Here is a 24,317-nt window from a genome sequence, read left to right on the forward strand (position 1 = left end):
CTTAGAGGATCTCTGAGGTACTTTTCTCCCAGTTCTCAGTGCCCTCTTCCATCTTTTTACCTGGAACTCCCTCGAGGACAAAGTATTTGTCTTTAATGGAGCTGTGCAAATAGTGAAAAGTCAAGTGACGCAGAATGAGCTATCCAGAGTGTCTTTGGGAAGAAGGCATCAGGGTACAAAGTATGATCCAGAAACACCCCAAAATCTGCCTTCTTCCCTCAGCACCTTCCTGAAGCTGCCACTACAGCTCCAGGTCAACAATATACCTATCCTCCATGACCTCTACAGTTTCTGATGCCATTTCCGTACACACTCTAAAAATTTCCACCTTCCATGATATTTTACTCCTTAGATCCTAGGGCCAGGAGGTTTCTAGACCTGTAGAAATTATTGGGATAGAGCCACTGGGTCAGGTGGTCAAAAAGTACTCCCTCCCTCACCAATCACTATACTTACTAGACATGTCAAAATGTATTACACTTTATCTCTCTGGAGAACTAGAGGCCATCTAGTCCAAACCCTTCATTTTACAGTTGAGAAGAGTGAGGCCCAGAGAAAATGCTGCCAATAAACAGACCTCAAAGTTGTGGCAAGGGCAGAGTCCAGTTTTGGTGTATGGCAACACTTTTTGCTTTCTAACCTGGGAATGGATAAGTTGACCTAGGAGAAGGTGGCCACATCTCTGCAGATCTGATGCTTTCATCTCTCTGCATAGAAGGGTAATGAATCTCCCACCTAGGAACCCTTCAGCCCACCATTTCAACCAGCATTTCCCTAAAAGTTATTATTGCCTTCCCTACCCTGCCTTCCTCCTTTCTGATGGGAGAAAAATCATCATAGAACCAGACAAAGCTGGAAGAGACCTTAACAGCCATCAAGTCTACTCACTCATTTTTTAGATGAAGTGCCCTTACTTACTTGCCCAGGGTCAGACAGCAGTCAATGAGGCAGTTTTTGAACTCAGGTCTTCCAGCATTCTATCCACTGTACCATCTGGCTGTTGCTAAACGTTAGGTCCCTGCTTCTATGACGTTCCAGTCAGTCATCTTACTGCAGCCTATCTCTCTGTTATAGTAACGCCTCCTGGGTTGTGCATAGTGACTTGTACATAGTACACACTTGGGAAATGCTTTTTCATTCCTCCCTTCGTTCTTTCACACACATCCCTGACAAGTAATCAGGGTAGGAATATGGTGTCCAGGGAGGAAATCAAGAGGCACCACCAATTACTCCAACAAAATAACAGACCAGGGCCAGAACAAAAAAAGGTGGTCCCACTAATCTAATCATGTTCATGAATCATTTGTTTGTCTTATTTTCCCAATTCAACTCTGAGTTCCTGGTACAACACTCTGGGGTCCCCAGATCTCCACCTATCCCAGCATCAGTCACGCAGGAAATGCTCAGTATCCCATCACAGATTGTCTTCGTATAGCTATGTGTGTGCCCGTGTCGTTACAGGATCTCCTGCCCCTCTTGCCTGGAACCGTGGCTGGCCAAATTGAATCAAAAGCAGCAAACCTCAACAACTTGGTGGTGGATGCCTATCAGGTATGTTGGCTAGGCACAAGTCTCCCTTTTTGTTAATTTGTTTATTTGAGGGTTTTCAGCCCAGAGTTTCCTATGGCAAAGTAGAAGCTAGAAGGCAGGATGAATGGATGGGTAACCCAGCAACAGCTGACGACTTCCCCATGGTTAATGAGAAACTTTGCAAAACTACAGATTATAAAAACTCCAGGAAGGATTCCATCATCTATCTCATTGGGGGTGGCAGGATGGAAGCAAAGAAGAAGGGCATGTGGCATTCTGCCCACTGAGCTGGGCACTGCCCTGAGCCCAAGGGGTGGTCAGACAGAGGATTTTTTAAACCAACTAAGTTAAACAGTGTGGACTTTTCCTTTAAACTGAATTGGAAAGTTATTGGACTGAATCAATCAGGCACCTTAGTCAAGATGTTGAAACCAGTGGCCTCCTAAAATAGTAATTCAGTAATCAAAAAGCATTTATTGAGCACCTAGTGTGTACCAGGCATTTTGCTAAGCACTGGGGGATAAAAAATAAACACAAAACAATTCCTGACATCAAGTGGTTTATATTAAATGAGGGGTAAACAACATAGATGTAGAAAAGTGACCCACACTCATGTGTGTGTGTGTTAGTATATTTATATAGAGACAGAAAGAGAATAAATATAAAACAATATTGTGCAAAATGGTGGAGGTACAAGTACCAACGAGGAAACTTTTCCTATATCCGGTAAGTCTTGAAGGAACCAAGGCAGTCTGAAAGGTGTAAGTGAGGAGGGAGAGAATTTGCAGCATGGAGAGTGGGGAGCTTATGTAAAATCACCAAGGTAGGAAAAAGAAAGTAGATGCATATGGCCAAGAGGTACAAGACATGATGGAGGACAGAAGCAAAGAATATCAAGACATCATTGCTCTCAACTTTGATGATTCTCAGGTCTGCAAATGCACTAGGAGTAGTCTTATATTCATTCCATAAATGTAACAAAGCTGTACGATGCACTCTACTGGACACTGCCTACCATGTTAACCTTGACCCATAACCCACTGATGCTCTCCTCTGCAATACCTCCCAAGCACTTCTCCATCCTTGGCTTTAAGACCTGTGGGGAGGAGAAGCTTCCTTCCTCCTTAGGCAGAAAATTTCCTGTTTAAAGAACTGCAGATGGGAGGCAAGTTGTTCTATCAAGCCTAAAATTGCCTCTTCACAGCCTCTGTCTGCCAATGCTCCTAATTCTATCCTTGCTGGGATATCTCTATGCATCACCCATATGTCTCTATTTTGCAAATCTCCTGAAAATTCAATTTGGTTCGTACTGCTCCATAGTTCCTCCCAGCACACAGTAGGTACTTTAACAGGTATTTGATGCATTGAACCAATTTTTAAAATGAAAACATTTACGGTCATTGGCAAGTCATATTCTAGAGTATGCTTTGTCCCTGAGGAAGCTCTTATCCTTGGATGCTAACTTAAGAGTGCTTGAACATCCACGAGGAGGAATGAGGCAGCGCTTCTGTCCTCTACCCTAATCAGACAACATCTGGTGTATCATACTCTGTTTGGGGCATGGGAGCGGGCAGAGTTTAAGAGTATTTTGAATGAACTGTGGAGTAGCCAGAGAAGGCATAACCAACATAGTGAAGGACCTTGAGTTCATTTCATAGGTTTAAGGACATGAAAATGTTAAGTGGGAAAGATCTGTGATCAAGTGTGTGATGAGCTGTCTTATGGAAGAAGGATTAGTCTTGTTCTGCTTGACTCGGGGGGGGCAGAAGTAGGAGTAATGGGAGGGGCAGCTACAAAGAGGCAGATTGAATGTATGTCAAAGTGAAGTAGGCTGCCAGTGGGGAATAGAAGAGGTCTTCAGACAAAGCCTAGATGATCATTGATTGCGGATGTCATACTATGGATTCTCGCTCAGGTACTGGTTGACTTGGCAGCCTCAGACGTCTTTTCCTAATCTGAGATTCAGTGACTACGGGATAACATTCCCCACTCTGAATTGGGCAGCATTGCATTTTCAGTGTGAAAAGGAAGTCAGATGCAGTGTCAGAGTTAACTTCGGTATTCTAGGACTGGGAGACATTCCACTCCAGCCTCTCAAGTTCTTTGGGCTCTCAAGCCCCGATTCTTCTGAGAAGCCAGTCATGAGCAAGACAGGCCCAGAAATCTGATTGAATGAAGGCATTTCCTCTCAGTGTGCCTGATCAGCCATAATTCAGCAATCTGTTGGGTATACCAGTAGCCTTTATTCGTCCATCTAAACTGTTGATTTATACATTTAAACAGAAATGAGTTCTCTGAGTTTCAAAAGCAGCAAATATAGGCCCCAACTCAAAGACTCTTCTCATGGAAACATTGGGAAAGGGAGAGGAGTTTGTTTTGCTCTTAAATTTACTCCCAGAATCCAATTAGGATCGACAACGTTTATTAAGCAATCATCTGCCCATGGGAGCCTACTCTTTGGAGCTGCTCCTTCATAGATGTGTCACTATAGGCAACTTGCCTACCTTTTTGGTCCTTGGTTTCCCCAGCTGAAAAATGATGAAGTCAGATGGGATATTCCCCACTGTTCTCATAATTCTTGCAGGCTCATAGATTTACAGCTGGAAGGGACCTTAGAGGTTATTAAATCCAATTGTTTCATTTGACAGATGAGTAAACTGAGGCAGAGAGGTTAAGTAACCCAAGCAGGGTCACATAGCTAGTGACCTGAGGGTCATCCCAACTGCAAGGCATGGGATTTATTCATTGCTTGTGACACTCCTAAGAAAGACCAAAAGCTTTGACCATTCACCATTGAGTAATCTTTGAAGTTTCTTGCCCCTCCTATCTCTCTTTCTGACTATACTGCATTTCCCCTCTGTTTTCTTTTCCTCGGTTCCTGTGTTTAGAACTTCTGGATCAAGCTATTCTCTAGTATTACAGGCCCAGAATGTTATTGACTTGTGCTCTACAAAGGTCCTTACAATCCATTGGCACTGATGTCTGTGGTGTAAGAGAAAGGGCCCTTATTCTAGAAGTTTGTTTCTGACCCTGTCAGAGGCCTTGCCATGGTGGCAGGCTTAGACAAACATGGCAGTCAATGGTAGGCGCCAGAGGTTTTCCCAAATCCCTGGCAGTCTCCAGACCCTTACTTCAGTTATGAAAAAAAAAAGGTGGGGGCAAGCTCAGGCATCTCCTCCTCGAAGGAGAACAAGTAGAAATAGTCCCAGCAAGGAAAGTTTCTTGTCAAATCTCTGTCAGTCAAGTCCATGAGCTTTTCTAAAGGCCTCAAGTCTGTGAAAGTGAAATGTTTTCTTTTGCAGCTGCGGGCTCCAGACTTCCAGCTGTCAAGCCTCTCTACCCTCGATGATGATAGATGGGTTCCCCACTGTTTTATTGGAGCTATACTATGAAAGGAGAACATTAACATTAAGAAACAATGCCCATCTGGGGAACACCCAGACTTACCACAACATTGTAAACTATTATAAAGGAAACAAATTTGTGAAAAGAGACTGCAACCAAAATGTGGGTGTCCAAATCCTTTTCTTTGGAGTTGCTAGTTCTCCCTTATACGTGTGAGGCATAATTGGGTCCCTGTGATGAAAACAATGCCTTTATTCATTCCTTTGTTGTAGACAATCACTCTTTCTTTGATCCTGCTAGAGCCATGATGTCAAGCATGCTTTGAATATGCTCGACTCTGATTCATCACTTCTTGTTGGGACTCTCAGTGCCCTGTAATTGAAGGTGTTGTCCTTTGCAGAAACTGATATCCGAAGTGAGAGTTCAGGTGGAGAATCAGATACCAGGAGTCCATTTTACCATCTCAGCCATGTGTCCTGATGGGAGCAGACATACAGGGATGGAAGGATGCAGAAATGTGACCAGCAGCGATGAAGTATGTAGACATGGGGACCCTCCCCTCTCAGCCCCTTCAGAGAATTCAGCTAGGGAATGTCAAAGTTAGAAGGGACCTTAGAAGTGGCCTTCTCAAACGGTTTGTACTCATTGTACCATGGAGGAAACTGAGGCCAAAAGAAATGCTCACGTCCTCCCCATGAGCAGCACAATGCTAGTACATCCTAAGTGCTCGAAAAATGCTGGTTGACTTGATTTCCTCATGGTCATAATGCTAGCCAGCAATGGAATTAGGACTTCAATCCAGATCTTTTGGCACATGGGCCAGGGCACTTTCTACTACAGGATTCTGTCTCAGGCCAAGCTAATCTTGTTCCCCAATAACTCAATTATTTGGCACCTTTTCTCAGAAAGTAAATTAGGTGGCAAACTCTACTGAAATTTGGCGAATTTGTAAGGCATGCTGTTTTTGAAGGAATGCTTATGTTTGGGTTTTATTAAAAGGATTTCTTGAACTCCTAAAGTGCTTGTCTTTGTCTCGTGAAAGCGCTTTCCAATATGGACATGTTCTCCAAATTTAAAAATCTCGGTGCCAACCTCTTGGGACAAGAGCCTTTCCAAGCATTCAGTATCATTCAGATAATTTAATGCCTTAATGTCTTTTGATCAGTAGTGTTATGGAGAGAGCACTGGATTTGGAGTCAGAGGAAACCTGGGTTCCAATCTCAGCTCTATTGCTCATGACTTTTATGATCTTGAGGAAGTCACTTTCCTTCTTCAAACTTCAGTTTTGTCATCCATAAAATTAAAGAGTTGGCTTTGATTTAACAAGCATTTCATTGAACACAAAAATAGGGTGCTCAAATAGCTTATATTCTCTTGGATTGGCTTAGGTTATTTACATGGTTCCTTCCAGCTCCAAATTCTGTTTGTAATTTACCAATTTCATTATTTTGTCTCTTTGCTAGTAGAAATTTTGCTAGTTTCTACTCCAAACATTCTAGGAGACAAGGACAAATCGCTTGGGATATAGGTAGGAGCAAAAATGGGTGAAGAATTAGAAGAAGATAGATTTAGGAAAACATGTGGGTCCTCAAACCACTTTACTGATAGCACTGGATCCAACCTACCTACACAGATTCCTGGAGCCATAATTAAAAGAAAAAAGGAAAGAAAGAATTAAAACAAGATTCATATGGAATGGTGTCATGCAAATGAAGGGACAACTTTGGGGTGGGAGGCAAAATCTGGCTTCTACTGCTCTCTCTGCCCCCTCTGCCCCTGGGTGACCTTGGCTAGGTTACTGAAAATCTCTGGGCCTCAGTTTCCCCATCAATAAAATTAGAAGTGATACTTGTTGATTTGTAAAGCGTTTTTTTCCAGCTCTAAAAACGATTTATAATAATATAATTTTTGAAATGAAAGAGTAAAAAAGAAGAGCAAAGAAAACAAAGACAAGAACCCATCAAATAGATTCTTTAGAAGTCCACACCTGTCCTGCCCACGCAGTTACATTTCAAATTTCAAACATGATCACATGCAATGGGAATAGGATGCAAAATTTCCAAAGAAGTACTTGAGTATGTGATGTTATTTGGTACTTTAAGAACATAAGGAAAATCTTCTAACTTGTGAAATGGTGGTCCTGATTTCTGGGAACATATTCACAAAATTCTGTAAATTTCTGTTAAAATTGGACTATTGTTGCCTTTCTTTCCAGAGAGTGCATCTAGACATTAGAATGAAACTTGGACTTCATTTTTTTTAATTTCCCTAAGAATTAGCTAGGAAGTTTAGAATCTTTGGGTGCCAGAGACCATCTCAAGCTCCATCAAATTATATTTAAAAAAAACCAAATTATTGCAGTTTTATGATTCTTATTTGTTCTTCTTTGATCACCCCTATATTGATTTTTTCCTGTAATTTTCTAACAATTGTAGTATCTGGGAAATTCTACCTCTACTCTCAGCTCTCCCCCCATCAAACTTGCGTGACCCTGGGTAAGTCCTTTTCTTTCCTTGGGCCTCAGCTGTCTCCTTTGTAAGATGAAAAAAGGAGGCTGTTTTATGTTCATCTCCTAGTTCCCATTCAGCTGTAACAGAACATAATTCTAAGTTTCTTGAACATTGTCTTAGGTTTTTATGAAGGAAAAAGAGCAACTGAGATCTGCAGTGGAGAGTTCTTGAAATGCCCTTGCTCAGGAAGGGTTAACCTCTTAGGAGCAAGCCTTCCTTTCAATAGTCCAGGCTTGGCAGGCTCCTCTTCCTTAGTTCTAACATTCTTCCTCTTCTTTGTCTAATTCTTTTTCTCTTTCTCCTTCAACCGAGTAGTACAAACAGCATTACTCTCGGGAAAACTCATATGACCTTTTCATTACATAAACTCCTTAGTTAGGTTTTGCTATTAATGTTGGCAGCACCTTATGCTACAAACCTTCTTATGCCCCCACACATCTGTTAATCCTTAGGATTCATGTGCATGAAAAAATACAACTTTTTAAATGCAGCATCAAACTGTGCTGATTTTTAAAACAATCCCAAACAATAGCCTACATCAACCTAACCCATTTTAAATGGAAGAGGCTTAGTTTGGTTATCTTTGATTAAACATAATGCCTACGGACTAACAAGAAAGGTTACAGAAAATTGTGTGTCTTAGTTGTAATGGAGGACAGACAAGCAGAGAGGATTTTTCCCTTTCCAGAACTGTTCAAGCCTCTGAAGGCTTTAGGGTAGTCCAACAGTGGAGCCCATGTAGGTAGCCAAGAGGAGGAGATTAGCAAGAAAAAGCCACAGGGCCATGACAGGGTTCCTGGTTCATGCCAGCCCCAAATGCTTCCCTCCGGGCCTAGCAATGCCCACCAAGGAGATGAAGCCATTCAGAGTGGTTGCCTCCCTCCCCTGCACTACCTGGGGTCCTCTGAGGTGAAAAAAAGAGAACTTCTGAGCTCCCAGAGCAGCTCACTCCCATTCTAAAGGAGAAACAAAGCTTCATACGCCACAAGGAGGACCAGAGAATCTGCTTCTTTTTGTTCCTCATTGAAGAGAAAGTAGAGGTTTCTCCCTGAGCTGGCACAGAGCAGGAAGAGAAAGTGGAGGGTTTTCGCCTTCCGCTCAGGCCTCTGGGAAAAAAGAAAAGAATGAATGTCTGTTAGAGCAAATTGCTCAGCCAACTGGGAAAGCCACAGGGGAGCAGCCCTCCACCTTAGCCGGTGGAAGCAATCCACTGTGCCAAATAGTCCATGACCCTGCATTTTACCTAGGCGAGAGCCGAATACTGAGCAGAGAAAGCCCTGGGCTTAGAGCCAGGGGGTCTTGGTTCAAATCCCAGCTTGGATGTATACCAACTCTGCACCCACAGACAAGTCACTTAATGTCTTCAGAGTTCAGAGAACTCAGAGCTAGGAAAGAACCTTAGAGGTCACCCAGTCCACCCACTTTGTGTTACAGATGCATAACAGGAGGCCCAGGGAGGTGAAGTCACTTCCCCAAAGTCATAAAGATGAATTCCCGGAGCTGAAATTCCAACCCAAGGCCTATGATAACAGGCATCTGCAGCCCATTGTGTCCCACCACCTCACCCCATCTATTAATGGTGCTGGGACAGCTCCTTCGGAGGACTGCTAGGAGAAATCTCATCAAGTACCACAGAAACAAAAGATGGTATGAGTGCCATTGTCTTTTTTATTGGTAGCTCATTTTCATCTTTGTAAATGGAGTTCGGACAGAAGTGTTCAGAACAAGTTACCATTTTCCGATTATTTCCTTCTGTTCACTGTTTTATGGATTAGTATGTTGGTGGTTATAATAATGACATTTTGGAATTGCCTAAAGCCTTATCAGTAAGCATTTATTAAATACCTACTGTGTGCCAGGCACTGTGCTAAGCCCTGAGAATACAAAGAATGTCAAAAACACAGTCCCTACCTTCAAGTAGCTCCCATTATAATTGGGGAGGCCATCTGCAAACATCTATCTGCATACAAGACCTACACAGGATAAACGGGAGGAAATCTCCAAGGGAAGTCACAGGCATTAAGGGGCAGGAAAGGCTTCTTGAAAAAGGATTTGACTTCAGTCTGTCTCTAAGGTCATACTCTTTAAGCCTGCTGAAATCATCAGCAATGATTCTTATCAGTAAACATGTAATAAGTGCCAGGCACTGTGCTAAGATGCATGGAAAATGTCATTAATCACAAGCAGGAGGGCAAGTGCCCAAGGCCAGGGGCAGTTACATGGTGTGATCTGGGTTACTGATGGTCCCGGAACTCTCTTGCTGGATTTCACGAATCCAGCATCACAAAACGGCAGTCACTACCTGATTTCCAAATGAGAGGGCAGGGCACAAGAGTGTCTTCAGAATCTCTTGCTCCAGCGTAGTAACAGGTCATGGATAACAATAATAGGTACCAACCCTAAAGCTGGAAGGAAATGCAGAGGCCATCGGATCTACCCCCCCACACACACACACTCATTTTAGACAGGCATTAACTGAAGCTTAACTGAAGCCTAAAGTCACAACTGTAGTCATGACGGAGCCCATGTCTTCTGACTTGAGAGAGATGGCATTGGCTGGCTTGCCTCTGGTGCGGCCCAGTCATGTGACCAGGAGCAGTTCCCTCAACCGCTGACTGCCTCAGGAAATTCTCTAAAACCTTAAGTCATAAAGGAGGTCCTGCTCTAAATCAGTAGGAAGACTTTCTGCACTGAGAGTTCACCGTGTAACTGAAATTCAGTTCCAAACTGATGAAACATACAGTGGTTCTTCCTTCAGGGCTTCCAGTGTCTCACGATGTGGGCAGATATTGCTGATGTTGCAGATCTTGGTGCATCAAATGCCTTCTCATGCTACACAATTCCTGAAGCATAACTTCACAATAGCTTTCCTGAGTGGACCTAACCAAGCTGCTGGCCACCTTTCTCTAGGCATGATGTAAGGGAAAACTCCTTAATAATTAAAACTGTTCACAAGTAGAATAGGCTGCTTTGGGAGTTGGTGGAAACCCCATTCAGCCAAGACCTTCCAGATACTTTATTGGGTCTCTAGTAGAGAGGCTGTGCAGGATGAAATGGCCACTGATTCCTTTTCAACTAAAGGTTATTCACTACAGAGGAAAGAGCACCAGAGTTGGCATGACAGGATGTGGGTCCAGATCCGGACTCTGTTGCTTGCTACCTGTGGGACTTTGAGGAAAAATCACCAACTTCTGTGGTCCTCAGTTTCTTTATCTACAGAAGAAGAGGGCTAGAGTGGATGATGTCAAAAAGTCCATCAAGGTTGAATTTTATGGTCCTGTGAACTCTGGTATTGCTCATCGTTGACTGTTTTGTGCTGGCCATTAGAGCACTTAGACTGGATGTCTCTTCTCCCTCGATCTCAATACATGATTAAAGAATCAAAGGTTTAAAATTGGAAGGAGCTGATGATTCTCAGATCTAAGTATCTAGCCCTGACCCCCAGTCTTACATCTACAGCTGCTTACTGGACATTTGGAATTGAATGCCTTGTAGACATATTAAACTCATCATGTGCAAAATAAATCTCATTATCTTCTAACCTCTGACCCTCCCTTCTTCCTCACTTTCTTATTCCTGTCAAGGACTCTGCTATCTTTCTATTCACCCAAGTGTCATCCTTATCTCTGCACTCTAGGCGGCACTGGGCCTGGAGTCCAGAAGACTTGAAGTCAAGCCAAATTGTGTGACCCCCTGCAAATCACGTATCCTGTGTCTGCCTCAGTTTTCCTCAGTCCCTCGAAATGGGGATGAAAACAGCCCCTCCCTCCCAGGGCTATTGTGGGATCAAATGAGATAACATTTAACTTACACTTAACTTAGTGCTTTGCTCATGGTAGGAGTTTAATAAATGCCTTATTCCCTTCTCTTCTTCCATCATTCTCCCTCACCTCCAATATCATTTTTTTCCAAGTCCTGTTGATTTACATTCATGAGATCTCTCATGTATGCCCCTTCTTTCCTCTGCTACTGCCACTGCCCTGGTGCCATAATCATCCTGGACTATTTCAATGGTTTGCTGGCTGTCCTCCATGCCTCAAGCCTCTCCCACTCCAGTTCTTCCTCCACTCAGTTGTAAATTAATCTTCCTAAGGCACAGATCTGCCCAGGCCACTCCCCCTCCCCCCATTCAATAATGTCCAGTTGTTCCCCATCACCTCCAGGCTCAAATATAAATTCCTCTGGTTGGCTTTTAAAGCCCTTCACAGCCTACCCCTTGCCTCATTTAAGTCTTCTCATACCTCAAACCCTTCAAACACTCTTGGAGTCAGTGACACTGGCCTCCTTGCTTTTTCCTCCCAACAAGCCATTTCATCATTCCATTTCTAGATTGAAGGCATTTTCCCTAGTTGTCCCCCAGGCTTGGCATTTTCTCCCTCCTCATGTCCATCTCCTACCTTCCCTGGTTTCCTTCTTCAGATAAAATGTTCCATTCTACAGAATGCCTGTCTGGATCCCCTGGAATAACAGCTCCTTCCCTCTGTTCATTACTTCAAATGTATTCTGGATCTATTTTGTTTGTGCCAGTGAGCCAACAAGTATTTACTAAACATCTTCTATGAGCCAGGTACAGTAATAAGCACTCAGGATACAAAAAAAAAAAGAGGCAAAAAACAAAGTGTTTGCTCTCAAGGAATTTGCAGTCTAATGGAGACAACGTGAAAGCTATTATGTACAAAAACACTATATACATGATAAATTGGAAATAATCATCATAGGGAAAGCATGAACTTTAAGGAGGATTGGAAAAGGCTTTCTGTAGAAATTGGGATTTTCAACTTAGACTAGAATGGAACCAAGAAATCCAGGATCTGGAGATAGGGAGCAAGAACAAAGGTCTGGAATTTAGAGATGGAGGGTTTTGTGGTAGGAACAGCAAGAAGGCTTTTGTCATTGGATTGGTAAGTACATGGTAAGGTTGGGATGGTTTGAGATAGAAGAAGACTGTAAAGGTAGGAAGAGGCGTTTGACCTTGGAAGCTTTAGGGACCTCCTGGAGTTTATTGAGTAGGAGGATGACATGGTCATATCTGGGCTTTATGAATTAGATAGCTAAGTGGAAGATGGACTGGAGTGAAGAGAGATGAGGTTGGGAGACACCCCCCCCACCCCAGCAAGCCATTACAATAATCCAAGTGTGACACGATAAGGGCCTGCACTAGGGAGGGAGCAGTGATAAAGGAGAGAATGGGGCATATACTAGAGATAAAGTTAACATTGAAAGAACTCGGCAACAGATTAGATATGGGGAGAGAGTGAGGAGTCAAGGATGAGAGCTAGTTTGCAAACGTTATTGATGGAAGGATGGTGGTGCCCTTTACAGAGAAGTTTGGAAGAAGGGAGGGTTTGGGGGAAAAGATAATGAGTTCAGGTTTGCACATGTTGAGTTTAAGATGTCTATGGGACATACAGTTTTAGATGTCTCACAGGTAGTTGGAGATGGTTTCTTGCCCATTAGACTGTAAGCTCCTTGAAAGAATTCCTTGCCTTTGTTTGTATCCCCAGCCCTTAGCACAGTGTATGGAATATAGTAGGTGCATAATAAATGCTTGTTGACATTGGCTTAAATGTCAAGGTCAGCCCATCTACTTCCACCATCACTCTTGGCTGGAAGATAGAGATATATTTTTGGGAGGAGAGATGGCTGGAACCTGTAATGCCCACTGTGCTTTGTTTTTCACCAGGTTCTGTTCAATGTCACTGTGACCATGGATGTATGTGATGGAGCTGGTGGGAGAAGCTATGCCATCATCAAGCCTATTGGCTTCAATGAAAGCACTAAAGTGCACATCTATAGGAACTGTAGCTGCCAGTGTGATGATAGCAGAAGCCCCAAACGGAAATGTGCAGATGAAACTCTCTTAGGTCCTACTTGTCCCCAGTGTGATGGTGACAAGTGCCATTTTGATGGAGATCAATCCCATCTGGACAGTTGCAAGGCACAAAAGAACCAGCCCATTTGCAGTGGTCAAGGTGTCTGCATATGTGGGAAATGTTTCTGTCACAAAACTAAACTTGGAAAAGTATATGGAAAATACTGTGAAATGGATGACTTCTCCTGCCCATATCACCATGGAAACCTGTGTGCTGGTGAGCTCAAAACTTTGATTCCACTTTTACTATTCCATTTTGCACTGGTCTATGTGTTAACATTGCATGAAATTACCATGTGTAAATTTAGCATCATTGGATTTGGCCTGACTATCTAGGCTTAATATGGTAGACGTGTCTAAAAAATTGTTGGGTACCACAAGGCATATGCATTTATGTTTTCAAATCTTTTCCAAATGGCAACACTTATCTACTTCCTGGCTTTTTATAGGGAGAAGAAATAAGAGGGTCAATCCCAAGTAATTTTTGATATGTGTCTGCTGGTTGCCAGAATCAGATTCACTAACTTCACTCATTTGAGCACACATGAACATTTACTTTCCTTGAGAGCTCAGAGGATGTTCTTTCTGTAAGAATTGTTGGGAGCTACTCATAAGTCAACCCATTTCCCATCTTTGGAAAAAAAAATTAGGAAAAACTAAAACAAAACTTGTTCTGAGTCTCCAATAAGTAGCTGCTAAAGCATAGGGACTTGTAAAATGTAACAGGCAGTAGAGTACAGTGTCCAGGGCTTGGAGTCAAGAAGACTTTAGGTTCAAATCCCACCTTTGACACATAGTGACTGTGGAACCCTGGGAAATCATGAAATCTCTGTGCATGTCAAGTACTTTCTTAGAGCTTATCTACTAAATCATAGATAGGTTTAATTTGGTTTGGAGAAGAATCTCTCAATCTGGGAAGCTGATGAAATCACAGATATTTTACACACATACTATGAGGGAGCACATTATTCATTATTTACTTGTATGCCTGGCAAATAACTTCTCTGGGCCTGTTTCTGCAACTCTAAAATGGGGATAGTAATAGCATCTACCTCATGGGGTTGAGGAGAGGATTAAATGAGATAACATATATGAAGCACTTTGGGAGGTTTAAAGTGATTTGTAGGTTGTTATTATTATTATTAATATTTTTCATATTCACTTAATATAAAAACACATTTAAGTTTTGTATGCTGACAGTTAGAACATTAGTGTAATGATCAAAAACAAAGGTTGATAATTGTTCAGGAAAATGAGTCAAAGGGCAGTTAGGTTGCACAGTGGATAGAGGACCAGCCCTGGATTCAGGAGGACCTGAGTTCAAATCTGGCCTCAGACACATAACCCTTACTAGCTGTGTGACCCTGGGCAAGTCACTTAACCCCATTGCCTAACCCAAAAAAAAAAGAGTCAAGCACTTGATTTGAAATAATCCTCTATTTCTCCATTGTGTTCCATGTACATGGCATTTAAGAATTAGAATCAGCTTATAAATTATCTGATCATGTTTACTGCCATCTAGAGTTAAGAGAAAAGACCTGGGTGAAGCACAAAAGTTCATTGTGTGGCATTATAAGGCAATCTCTTGTCGTGATTAGCCAAATACATTTCAATTATCCATTTCCTCTGAAATCCATTTACCATGAAGACATCTGTTCATTTATTTCAGTAACATCTAGCAACTTTGTAGTAAGTGATAGCAACTTATATGAATTACTCACTATCTAAGTATTATCAACAATTTCATCAAATGAAGGCTTCCTTTTGACAGAGTAAATGGTGTGTCAAAAAACTATGATAGGTAGACTTTATTGCCCTGTCTAGGTTTAAAACTTTAGCAAATCCCGCTAAAGGACATAGTATGCTACAGTGGACCAGGAGCCAGCATAGCTGAATTTGAGTCTCGGTTTGGGGACTAACTAGAAGGGTGACTTTGAAGAAATACCTTTAATTCTCCAGGTCTCCATCCCTCATCTGTAAAATGAAGGTGTTGGACTATACGATTTCAGAGAGTTTCAAGTTGGAAGAAAATTCAACATCATCATCTAGTCCAACCCAAAGAGGAAAAAAGAGTTCCCTTAGCACCCCCAATAAGTGATCATCTGGCCTTTCCATCTCTTCCCATTCCAATAATCAGGGGGCTTTAAACATTTTTTGTGTCATGATCTCTTTGGCAGTCTGAGGAAGCCTTTGGATCAGTTCTTGGAATGCTATAAAATAAAATATATGAGGATTACAAAGGTAACTAACTGGATTGAAATAGTTATAAAATACTCAAAAGCAAATTCATGGACCATACTTTATGAATCTTTCAACTTATGTAGCTACTGATCAGAGAGAGTATTTCTTGGTCATTTTGTGTTAAAGATGTTTTATATCCAGAATATTTAACTTGCCATGCCTTATTTCAACAGTGAGAGTATGAATACTTTAGAAAAGGCAGAAGCATTAGCCACCCTTTACAAGAAATGGTCCTATTTTTGAGCTAGGTGTTTTTTTCTGTATCTAATTTTGGACCTCAAGGAGCATAGAAGTGTTACTGAAGATTACCCACATGACTCACAACACTGTTACAAATCCTCAGCATCTTTAAACCAACATTAGGACCCTAAAGAACCATTTGGGCTCCTTGGGTGAGCAGTATGGAGTATGCTTCAAATCAAGTAGAGCCAATTTTTTAAGAAAATTCATTTGAACATGGTGAGGAAGAGATCCTAAGACAGAGGAGTTATGATAGGGAGGGAAGAGGGGAACAGGGCTAGACTGGAGAGAAGATCACTTAAACACGTGGCCACTGGAGGAGCAAGGTTGCCATTTTGTAGTTTTCTTTTTTGACTATTTTCCTCTACCTGTGCCCATTCTGATGCCTCATCATGGCATGGAGATAACTCTGTCTTCACAAAGACTATTCAAATAAAACTGGAAGGCTTTACCAAGATGGCAAGGCTTCAAGTATAGTCCTGACAACAGACTGAATTTGTTTTCAGAGGACCAATCTAATGGAGGGTGGAGGGGCACATTGCTAGCAAGCTTGCCACCTGGTGATGGCTTATTTGGTCCTCAGTCCTCTGGAGCCCCCTTCTACCTCTCCAGTGATGGTTGCCAAGTTTTGAGAAAGGAGTAGAAGTTGTCTAAAAATCACATAGTGCTTAGATTGTTTATTCATTTTAATTTGACCATTAGTACTCTGTGAGATCCTTATCCAGTGACCAACAAAAAGACCTGAGGAGGAGCCATCATGTCAATCTTGACATTTCTATGAACAAAAGTAGAAATTGTAGCGAAAATGATGGATGACTCATAGGTACCCCTTGAAGAGGCAAAGTAAAGCATTGACTGAATAGGTTTTATCATATTCCCAAAGGCAACAAGAAGTATATTTCAGTATTAATGGTAAATATTTGTAGGAAGCCCACCATGAAAATAATTAGAGCTTATCTATCAACACCGTTTGCTGAAGATCAGGTGGTAGAGAAATTCTGCAAAAAAATTGCTAAGACCCTACAAATTAAAATCAACATATACTCTGATCCTCACCAATTTCAAATTTAAGGTAAGAAAAGGGGAGGATGAAGAGAAATATATAAGAAAGCAGATAGTTCAAGAAGACTGCTTACAAGTCTCTTGCCTTGCCTTTATATCACCAGTGTTCTCTTTAAGAAAACAACTAGTTGGCCCAGGACATAGTATGTACCCTCTAACACTATATATTAGACTATTAGTTTAATAAACAGGAAAAGATTTGTCATTGTTGTGCCCAGGGTCAGCGGTCTGCAACCAGAAAGACCATTGATTTGTCAGAACTAAGATGAGAATTAGTAAAAAGTAAGAAGAAAATGAGAAAAAGGTGTGACTTACATTTGAAAAACCTTAATCATGCACTATTTAAACTGACTGACAATAAAACATGGGAAACAGACAATAGAAGTGATATCCACAGTGATTACAAGAATTTTATCCAGAAGTTTAACCAACGTGAATTAATTGCCACAACAAAGGAATCAAAAGTGCCCTGAAATGCCTTACCTAGCAACATCTGATTTACTTGCCAATTGGAAAGGTGAGTACCAATGGCAACACCTGGTTAAGAAACAAACTTGTTTGTAAAATCTCCTGAAGAAGGATGGTGGACAATTGCTAATAAAGCAGAGAGCAGTGGAAGGTCAAGCCAGTTTTGTTTTGTTTTGTTTTGTTTTTAAGTTTGGTAAGATGTCCAACTAAAAAATGGAAGGAGTGCTATGAGCAAGAAAAATGGAAAATATTTGTAAGATTCGTGACAAGGAACTTTTTTGTCCATCAACAAGAGTAGACCCATCACACTTGAATCATTTACTTGGGGGGTGTGAAATGATATAATGCTAATGACATCAAGCCTCAGAAACCTGCAAAGCTTTTGGGAATAGATCTGTAATCACTCAAAGGAATTTGGCCTGATCATCCAAGCCTGAAAAAAGAAATCGATTGAATGAAGAATGACCATATGCAGATTACAACATGGATCTGAATGAACAACCCACAGAGCATGTCTGTTATCATGTATGTTTGTATGCAGATTGACAATATGTTGGGCCCAGGACTGAACAAGAGACATGCCAGCCAGATTGCCTTCAGCTAACTGCACAGGTTTTGTTGTGGTTTTTTTTTTTTAATGACCCCAGCTTCCCATGAAAGCAAACATCCATTTTTTTAATACCAGCATTCTTCTGGTATTACCATGTGGATAGAATACAAAATTCTTCAAATAATTAAAGATGACAATCTCTCCAGATGGGAATAGAGCAATACATGGTGAATGTGATGAGTAAGTTGGAACATACAACCAATGAGGTACGGTGAAAAATGAGTGTAAAGGATTAATAACATTCTTTATCAGAATTATTGGAAGAGAAATTGTCCTGCTCATCTAGTGTCACAGTGGATAGATCACCATGTAGGGAGTCAGGAAGACCTGAGTTCAAATTCTACCTCAGACACTTATAAGCTGTGTGACCCTGGGCAAGTCATTTAACCTCTGTTTAACTCAGTTTCCTCATCCGCAAATTGGAGATAATAACTGCACCTATCTCCCAGGGTTGTTGTGAGGATCAAATGATTGCATTTGTAAAGTGCTTTGCACAGTGCCTGGCACACAGTAGATGCCATATACATGTTAGCTATTATTATTATTGCTGTCATCATTGTCGTCATCATATGGCAAGAATGAAAGGTGAGAAGTGGACAGCTAGGGTGCCTCACTTGGCTGCCTCTGTAATCGTAACAGGAAGGCCACCAGTAAGCTGGGTGGACTTCATGTGGTGAACTTATAAGAAGACAAGGATAAGAGTTGCACAAGACCAGGAAGCAAGTGCAAGCCATTTTATTGGAAGGAAGCTCAAAATCAGTGAGATCACAGATTCCTTTGGGCATCTGAATATTCTTGCTAACTACTTGGCCATTTCAGTTGTTTCTATAGAGGAGTATAAATACTGTCAGCATCTTCTAAATTTGAACCCTAGGACACTGCTCCAGCGGCACCACTCTAGTTCCAGTCTGGACCACCAATATTTGCACTTCAGCCTTAAATATCAATGTCCTGTCTTCCAGGTACAAATGAAGCACAGCAGCTTGCCCCACTGTCAGGAGAGCATATGTTTAAAGTTCTTTTTAGAGTTGCTGGCCATCCTCTCTCCCAGACAGTATTTTTTTTGACTAATGCTTCACATTTACAAACAAGTATCCTAGATTAAGACTTTACTATCTGGAAATGACATAGATTCAAACAAAAGGGCATATATCAGGGTTGGGGGTGGGTGGGCATGAACATGGACCTATTGGCTTTTGGCTCTAACAAATGAACCTAGTCTAATAATAACCTATTATTCTCGAGTTAACTTTGCTTCCCAGCAGGCTTGACCAATAACCAGGGAACTTGAAGAACCTGTCCCCAGATGCCAGCAGAGTCTGACTAATGGGCCTATGTCCTCCTAGACTTTGGCAAACACCAGGCACAACACTATACACTACGGAGACTTTAACAGAATGTCCTGACTTTTCAGGTTATAACTCAGATAATTAACATGAGTTCAGCTTCTTGTTGGTAGAGTTGTGTTTTGCTTTTTTTTTTTTTTTGAAATTAGGGTGCAGTGCCAATCAAGTAGTCTAGGAGATTTCATTCTGAGCCTAGGTAAAGCCCAAATAACTCCAACAGGCCACAGAACGAAACAGTCTTAATGCCAGCCTAATGCAGAGTTGACTTCACGCTTGTCAACACAATACATTAAGTAGGATGAGATTATTCCTGGTTGAATGGCCTTGGAAACAGCCACTCACCAGGCCTAGCAAATATTGATGCTAGGCCAATAGGAAAGGAGGCTGGCTTCATTCATCTTCCTGTCATTGGGTTTCCATGGAGCAGACAAGGCAATAAGTGCTTTGGAACTATTCCCCAAAACCATGGAGCACCAAACTTATGTTCTAAAGTTGTTGTTGTTGTTGTTTTCCTTGCAGGGCATGGAGAATGTGAAGGAGGCCGATGCAAATGCTTCCGAGGCTGGGAAGGAGACCGTTGTCAGTGTCCATCTTCCTCTGCCCAACGCTGCATCAATTCCAAAGGCCAGGTGTGCAGTGGGAGAGGGGCCTGTGTGTGCGGGAAGTGCGAATGCACGGATCCCCGCATCGTTGGCCGTTTCTGTGAATACTGCCCCACCTGTGATACAGCCTGTGATGAAAACCAGTAAGTTCCAAAATCACCATCTGGTCCTCATACCCAACTTTACTCCTCTCTCTCTCATGCTTCGCACCATTTGAAATCATCCAAATGTCTATTTTATAGCATTTCTTTAACCACTAGTGCTTTAAAATATCAGGACAAAATAAGCTCCTTAAGAACAGATATTGTTGTATTTTTTGTCTTTGTATCTCTAGTACCTGGCATATAGCAGCCATTAATAGACGTTTGTTGAAGTGAATCTAATGGGAAGCTAAATCAACTGTGGTTCAGCAGAAATATGTATTAGAAGCTGTTCTGCCAATTAGAAGCATTTCTCCCAATCTAAAAATCATGATTACCCTCACTGACAGTTTCTTAGATGTGTTGTGAGAATAACAGAGTGACTATGTAGAATATATTAGAAATAAAACTAACCTCTAAGTACAAGTTGCTATTGTAATAGCTAGCATTTGTGTGTGTGTATATATATATATATTATATATATATATATATATATATATATATAAAAGCTAACACTTTTAGGTTTGCAAAGACCTTTAAAATAGTTTCTCATTTGATGACCACAACCATCCTGGAAGTAGGTGCTATTATTATCCCCATTTTACAGATGAGAAAACTGAGGCAGACAGAAATTAAGCTTCCCAGATTCATACTGTTAGCAAATGTCTGAAGTTGGATTTGAACTCAGGTCTTCCTGACTCCAGGTCCTGCACTCTACACACTGCTCTTAGTTCTAGAGCTGGATAAGACATCTAGTCCAGCTAGTTCAAAACACTTATTTTACAGATGAGGAAACTGAGGTGCAAAGAATTGAAATGACTTGCCCCAGGTCACATATGGAATAAACTTCAAAGGTGGGGTTTGAATGCAAGTCCTGAGACAGTGCGTGTTCTGCTGTGCCACACTGTTTGCCATTGCCAGAAGCTAGGGCCTAGTAGTGATGCTTTGGTACCAGCTCAAGGACAGGGCAGCAGAACAGAATCTCATAAATTGTACTCTTCATTTGAATAGACTTGTAGATTTAGAGCTGAAAAGGACCTGGGAAGATACCTAGTCAAACCCCTCCTCTTGCAGATGAGTATATTGAGGCATAAAGCCTAGCTAGCAAATAGCCCAGTTACAGGAGACTCCAAATCCTGCTGGTGCTGAATCCTGCAGCCCCGCTCTTCACAGTTTTGCTTCTCCACAACATGAGCATCAACTAGAACTGTGCCAAGGGAAGCTGTAGAGGACGAGAGAGCCTTGTAGACCCAGCTTAGGATTCTGGAGTTTTTCAGAAGCTCGTGATAAGGCCTGTTTTCAGGAAGCCTGACACCTACAGTGGCCCAGAACACAGCCTTCCTTGACTTGGACCTCAAGAGTTGTTACACTCAAAAAAGCAGCACCTTGCAACCTGTGTCGTAATAGACCTCCTTTGTGAGGATGCTGTGGGACAGCAAGCATATTGTCCATCCATGGGCCCGGCCCACCTAGTAGACCATGACTCCTTTCAAGAGGAAGCTATATGGTGCACTGGATAGTGTGCTTAACTTAGCATCAGGAAGACCTAGAGTTCAAATCTGAGCTGTGTGACTCTGGGCCAGTCCCTTAACCCCTGTTTGCCTCAGTTTCTTCATCTGTAAAATAGGAGTAATAATAGTATCTACCTTCCAGAGTTGTTGTAAGGATAAAATGAGAAAATATGTATAAAGAGCTGAGCACAGTGCCTGCCACATAGTAGGTATTTAATAAATACTTGTTTGAAAAAAATCAAGGAGTTCACTTGCTGACCACAATGAAGCATGACCCTTGTGGGAGATATCTTTAGAACACAGAAATAATGGTGAATAGCTTTAACAATATGTTTCTCTTTTTATAGCCATGCCCACCTGAAAGCCTACAGCCATGCCAACCTTAAACATGACCCATCTTCTCTGGTCTCACAAACTAAGCAGGACCTGGGAAGTAATTGGGCAGATCCCCTGAAGAACTCTGGACGCCTGTAGGCTTTCCCTCTGGGAAGAGCTCTGAAGAGCTCTGAACTTGGAGTCAAAGGGCCTCAACTGAAATCCCAGCACCAGCCTCATTTACTGCCTCAGTGACTTTCCCTCTTTCCCTTTTCTAAGCCTGTTTCCTTTTCTGGAAAATGAGGGACTTGGACTCTGAGGTCCCTTCCATCTCTAGACCTCTAAGACCATGGTCCTCCTTTATCAGAGGTAGGGCTTGGATCACATGGCCTTGAGGATCCCTTCTACCTAGGAATCTGGTATAGATTTATGGCTACCCCTGGTTTCAGAACTCTTTTATTTCAACTTCTCCTATAAAAATCTGACCAGCACATCCTTCTGAGAGGTTTGTGTCATTCAAACTAAGTTGCAAATTCAGTTCAATACATCAGGCATTCATTAAGCACTTACTAAGCTCCACACATGGTGATAGGTACTGAGAATGTGGAAGAAAGGAAGGAAGAAAGAAAAAAAGGAAGGAAGGAAGGAAGGAAGGAAGGAAGGAAGGAAGGAAGGAAGGAAGGAAGGAAAGAAAAATAAAGGAAGAAAAAGAAAGAAAGAGAGAGAGAAAGAAAGAAAAAGAAAGAAAGAAAGAAAGAAAGAAAGAAAGAAAGAAAGAAAGAGAGAAAGGAAGAAAGGAAGGAAGAAAAGAAAGGAAGAAAGGAAGGAAGAAAAGAAGGAAGGAAAGAAAGAAAAGGAAAGAAAGAAAAAAAGGAAAGAAAGGAAAAGAACCTGACCTCAGAGAGCTTACATTCTAATGGAAATATGTGAACTCCATACAGAAGAGTCAGGACACAATAATGAAAGGAGGCAGGAAATACCGATCACTCAAAGGTTTCTTAGAGAACTCAGAAACTGAGCTGGTCCTTAAAGAAAGGTAAAATAGTAAGATTAAATAAGTGTTAGTACATATTTCCAGTGTTTCAGGTGGGGATAGGGTCCATTTTGTGACAGTTTTTTCTTCTTGATGAGTAATCATCTGGCAATGTATGGCCCACACAAAAATTCTTTTGTCTTCATCGCATCATGAATGTCAGGTCTTTTTTTTGTTTGTTTGTTTTGGTAAGGCAATTGGGGTTAAGTGACTTGCCCAAGGTCACACATCTAGTGTCAAGTGTGTGGTCTGAGGCCAGGTTTGAACTCAGGCCCTCCTGACTTCGGGGTCTGTGTTCTATCTACTATGCCACTCAGCTGCCCCAAAAGTCAGGTCTTTTAGATCAATTAGTTGTGATGGAGCCTTGATCATACACATTTTCCTGATTACAAATAAACTTTCTTTTGCTCTGTTCCAGGCATTGGGGAGCCTCTTGATAACCTCATCTCTTAAGACAAACCCAGCAGTGGGATTTTTCCTAAATGTGTAAACATTGCTACTTTGGTTCTCACTTTGCAGGAGCTGTGTCCAATGCTACCATCCTCACAATTTATCTCAAGCTATACTTCATCAGTGCAGAGCTTCGTGTCCTCCAAGGGCCTATTATATTGACCAAACAGAAGGTAAATGACTGTCTTATTTCATCCTAATTGGTTCACGGAGCTGAAGAGGCCCTTCTGTGGCTCCTGGTGTCCCAGAAAAGGCCACACTTCTGAGACGTATTTATCAACATGCCTTTATTCGTCGTTGTGCTAAATGCAGGGAGTGCCAAGGAAAGGCACAAAGGAAGACCATCCCAAGTGGTGCCTTATTTTTAATGTCTTCCAGAGATTCAGGCTTGGCATTGCCAAAGATTTGACTGGGCCAGAGTGGAACGTTTTGGTTTCCATCCCAATTTCTCATATGGATTGCCATGTTGCATGATGAGACAACAAGCATTTATCGTGTGCCCATTATACGCAGTGCTGTGTGCTTGCCTCCCCTGATGGAACACTAGCTTCTGGGGGGCAAGCACTTCCTTCCTGTCTTGGTGGCCCTAGTGCTGACGTGTCATAGACACTTACTAAGTACTTCTTAATTGATTAGTCCAATTCACCTGTGATGTGGCCAAAGCGAGTGTGTGAGACGTCTGTGAGGCCACATCAAATAGTGGGAAGGTATCTCTAGAACTGGAAATCCCCTCCGAGGGCATCCAGGCCCCCCCTTTTATGTACAAAGAAATAGAATAGCAGAGAAGGGAGGTCACTTGTCTACTGCCTTACAGGTAGTAAGTAGCATGGCCAGGTCTTTCCATTGCACCATCATCCTTAAATATTCCTTCTGGCTGTGAATTAACTGTAGTTAATGAACTACTAGGCCCATCCACAAAAGAATGTGCAAATACGTGCAGGAAAATAGAAGGACTCTGCTCAGAGCTGACTCATTTTACAATGTACTCACTCACTAAGGCAAGAAAATCAGTGTCTTCCCACCTCCAGTTATAAAGATAGGC

The 24,317-nt window shown here is 41.8% G+C and overlaps 1 protein-coding gene across 2 annotated transcripts in view; it reads left to right on the plus strand.

Moving 5' to 3' along the window:
- Positions 1 to 24,317, plus strand: part of ITGB8 (integrin subunit beta 8) — a 114,879-nt gene that overhangs the window by 82,259 nt on the left and 8,303 nt on the right. The window contains exons 8-12 of one of the 2 annotated variants that reach the window (XM_020993267.2): positions 1,462 to 1,551; positions 5,276 to 5,410; positions 13,069 to 13,474; positions 19,744 to 19,969; positions 23,345 to 23,448. In XM_020993267.2, coding sequence (XP_020848926.1) covers positions 1,462 to 1,551; positions 5,276 to 5,410; positions 13,069 to 13,474; positions 19,744 to 19,969; positions 23,345 to 23,448 — 961 coding nt within the window. The remainder of the gene's footprint in view (positions 1 to 1,461; positions 1,552 to 5,275; positions 5,411 to 13,068; positions 13,475 to 19,743; positions 19,970 to 23,344; positions 23,449 to 24,317) is intronic. The other variant, XM_020993268.2, reaches the window with a different exon arrangement.

Source organism: Phascolarctos cinereus, unplaced genomic scaffold (genome assembly GCF_003287225.1).
Source record: "Phascolarctos cinereus isolate Bilbo 61053 unplaced genomic scaffold, phaCin_HiC Scaffold_1;HRSCAF=81, whole genome shotgun sequence".
NCBI lineage: Eukaryota > Metazoa > Chordata > Mammalia > Diprotodontia > Phascolarctidae > Phascolarctos > Phascolarctos cinereus.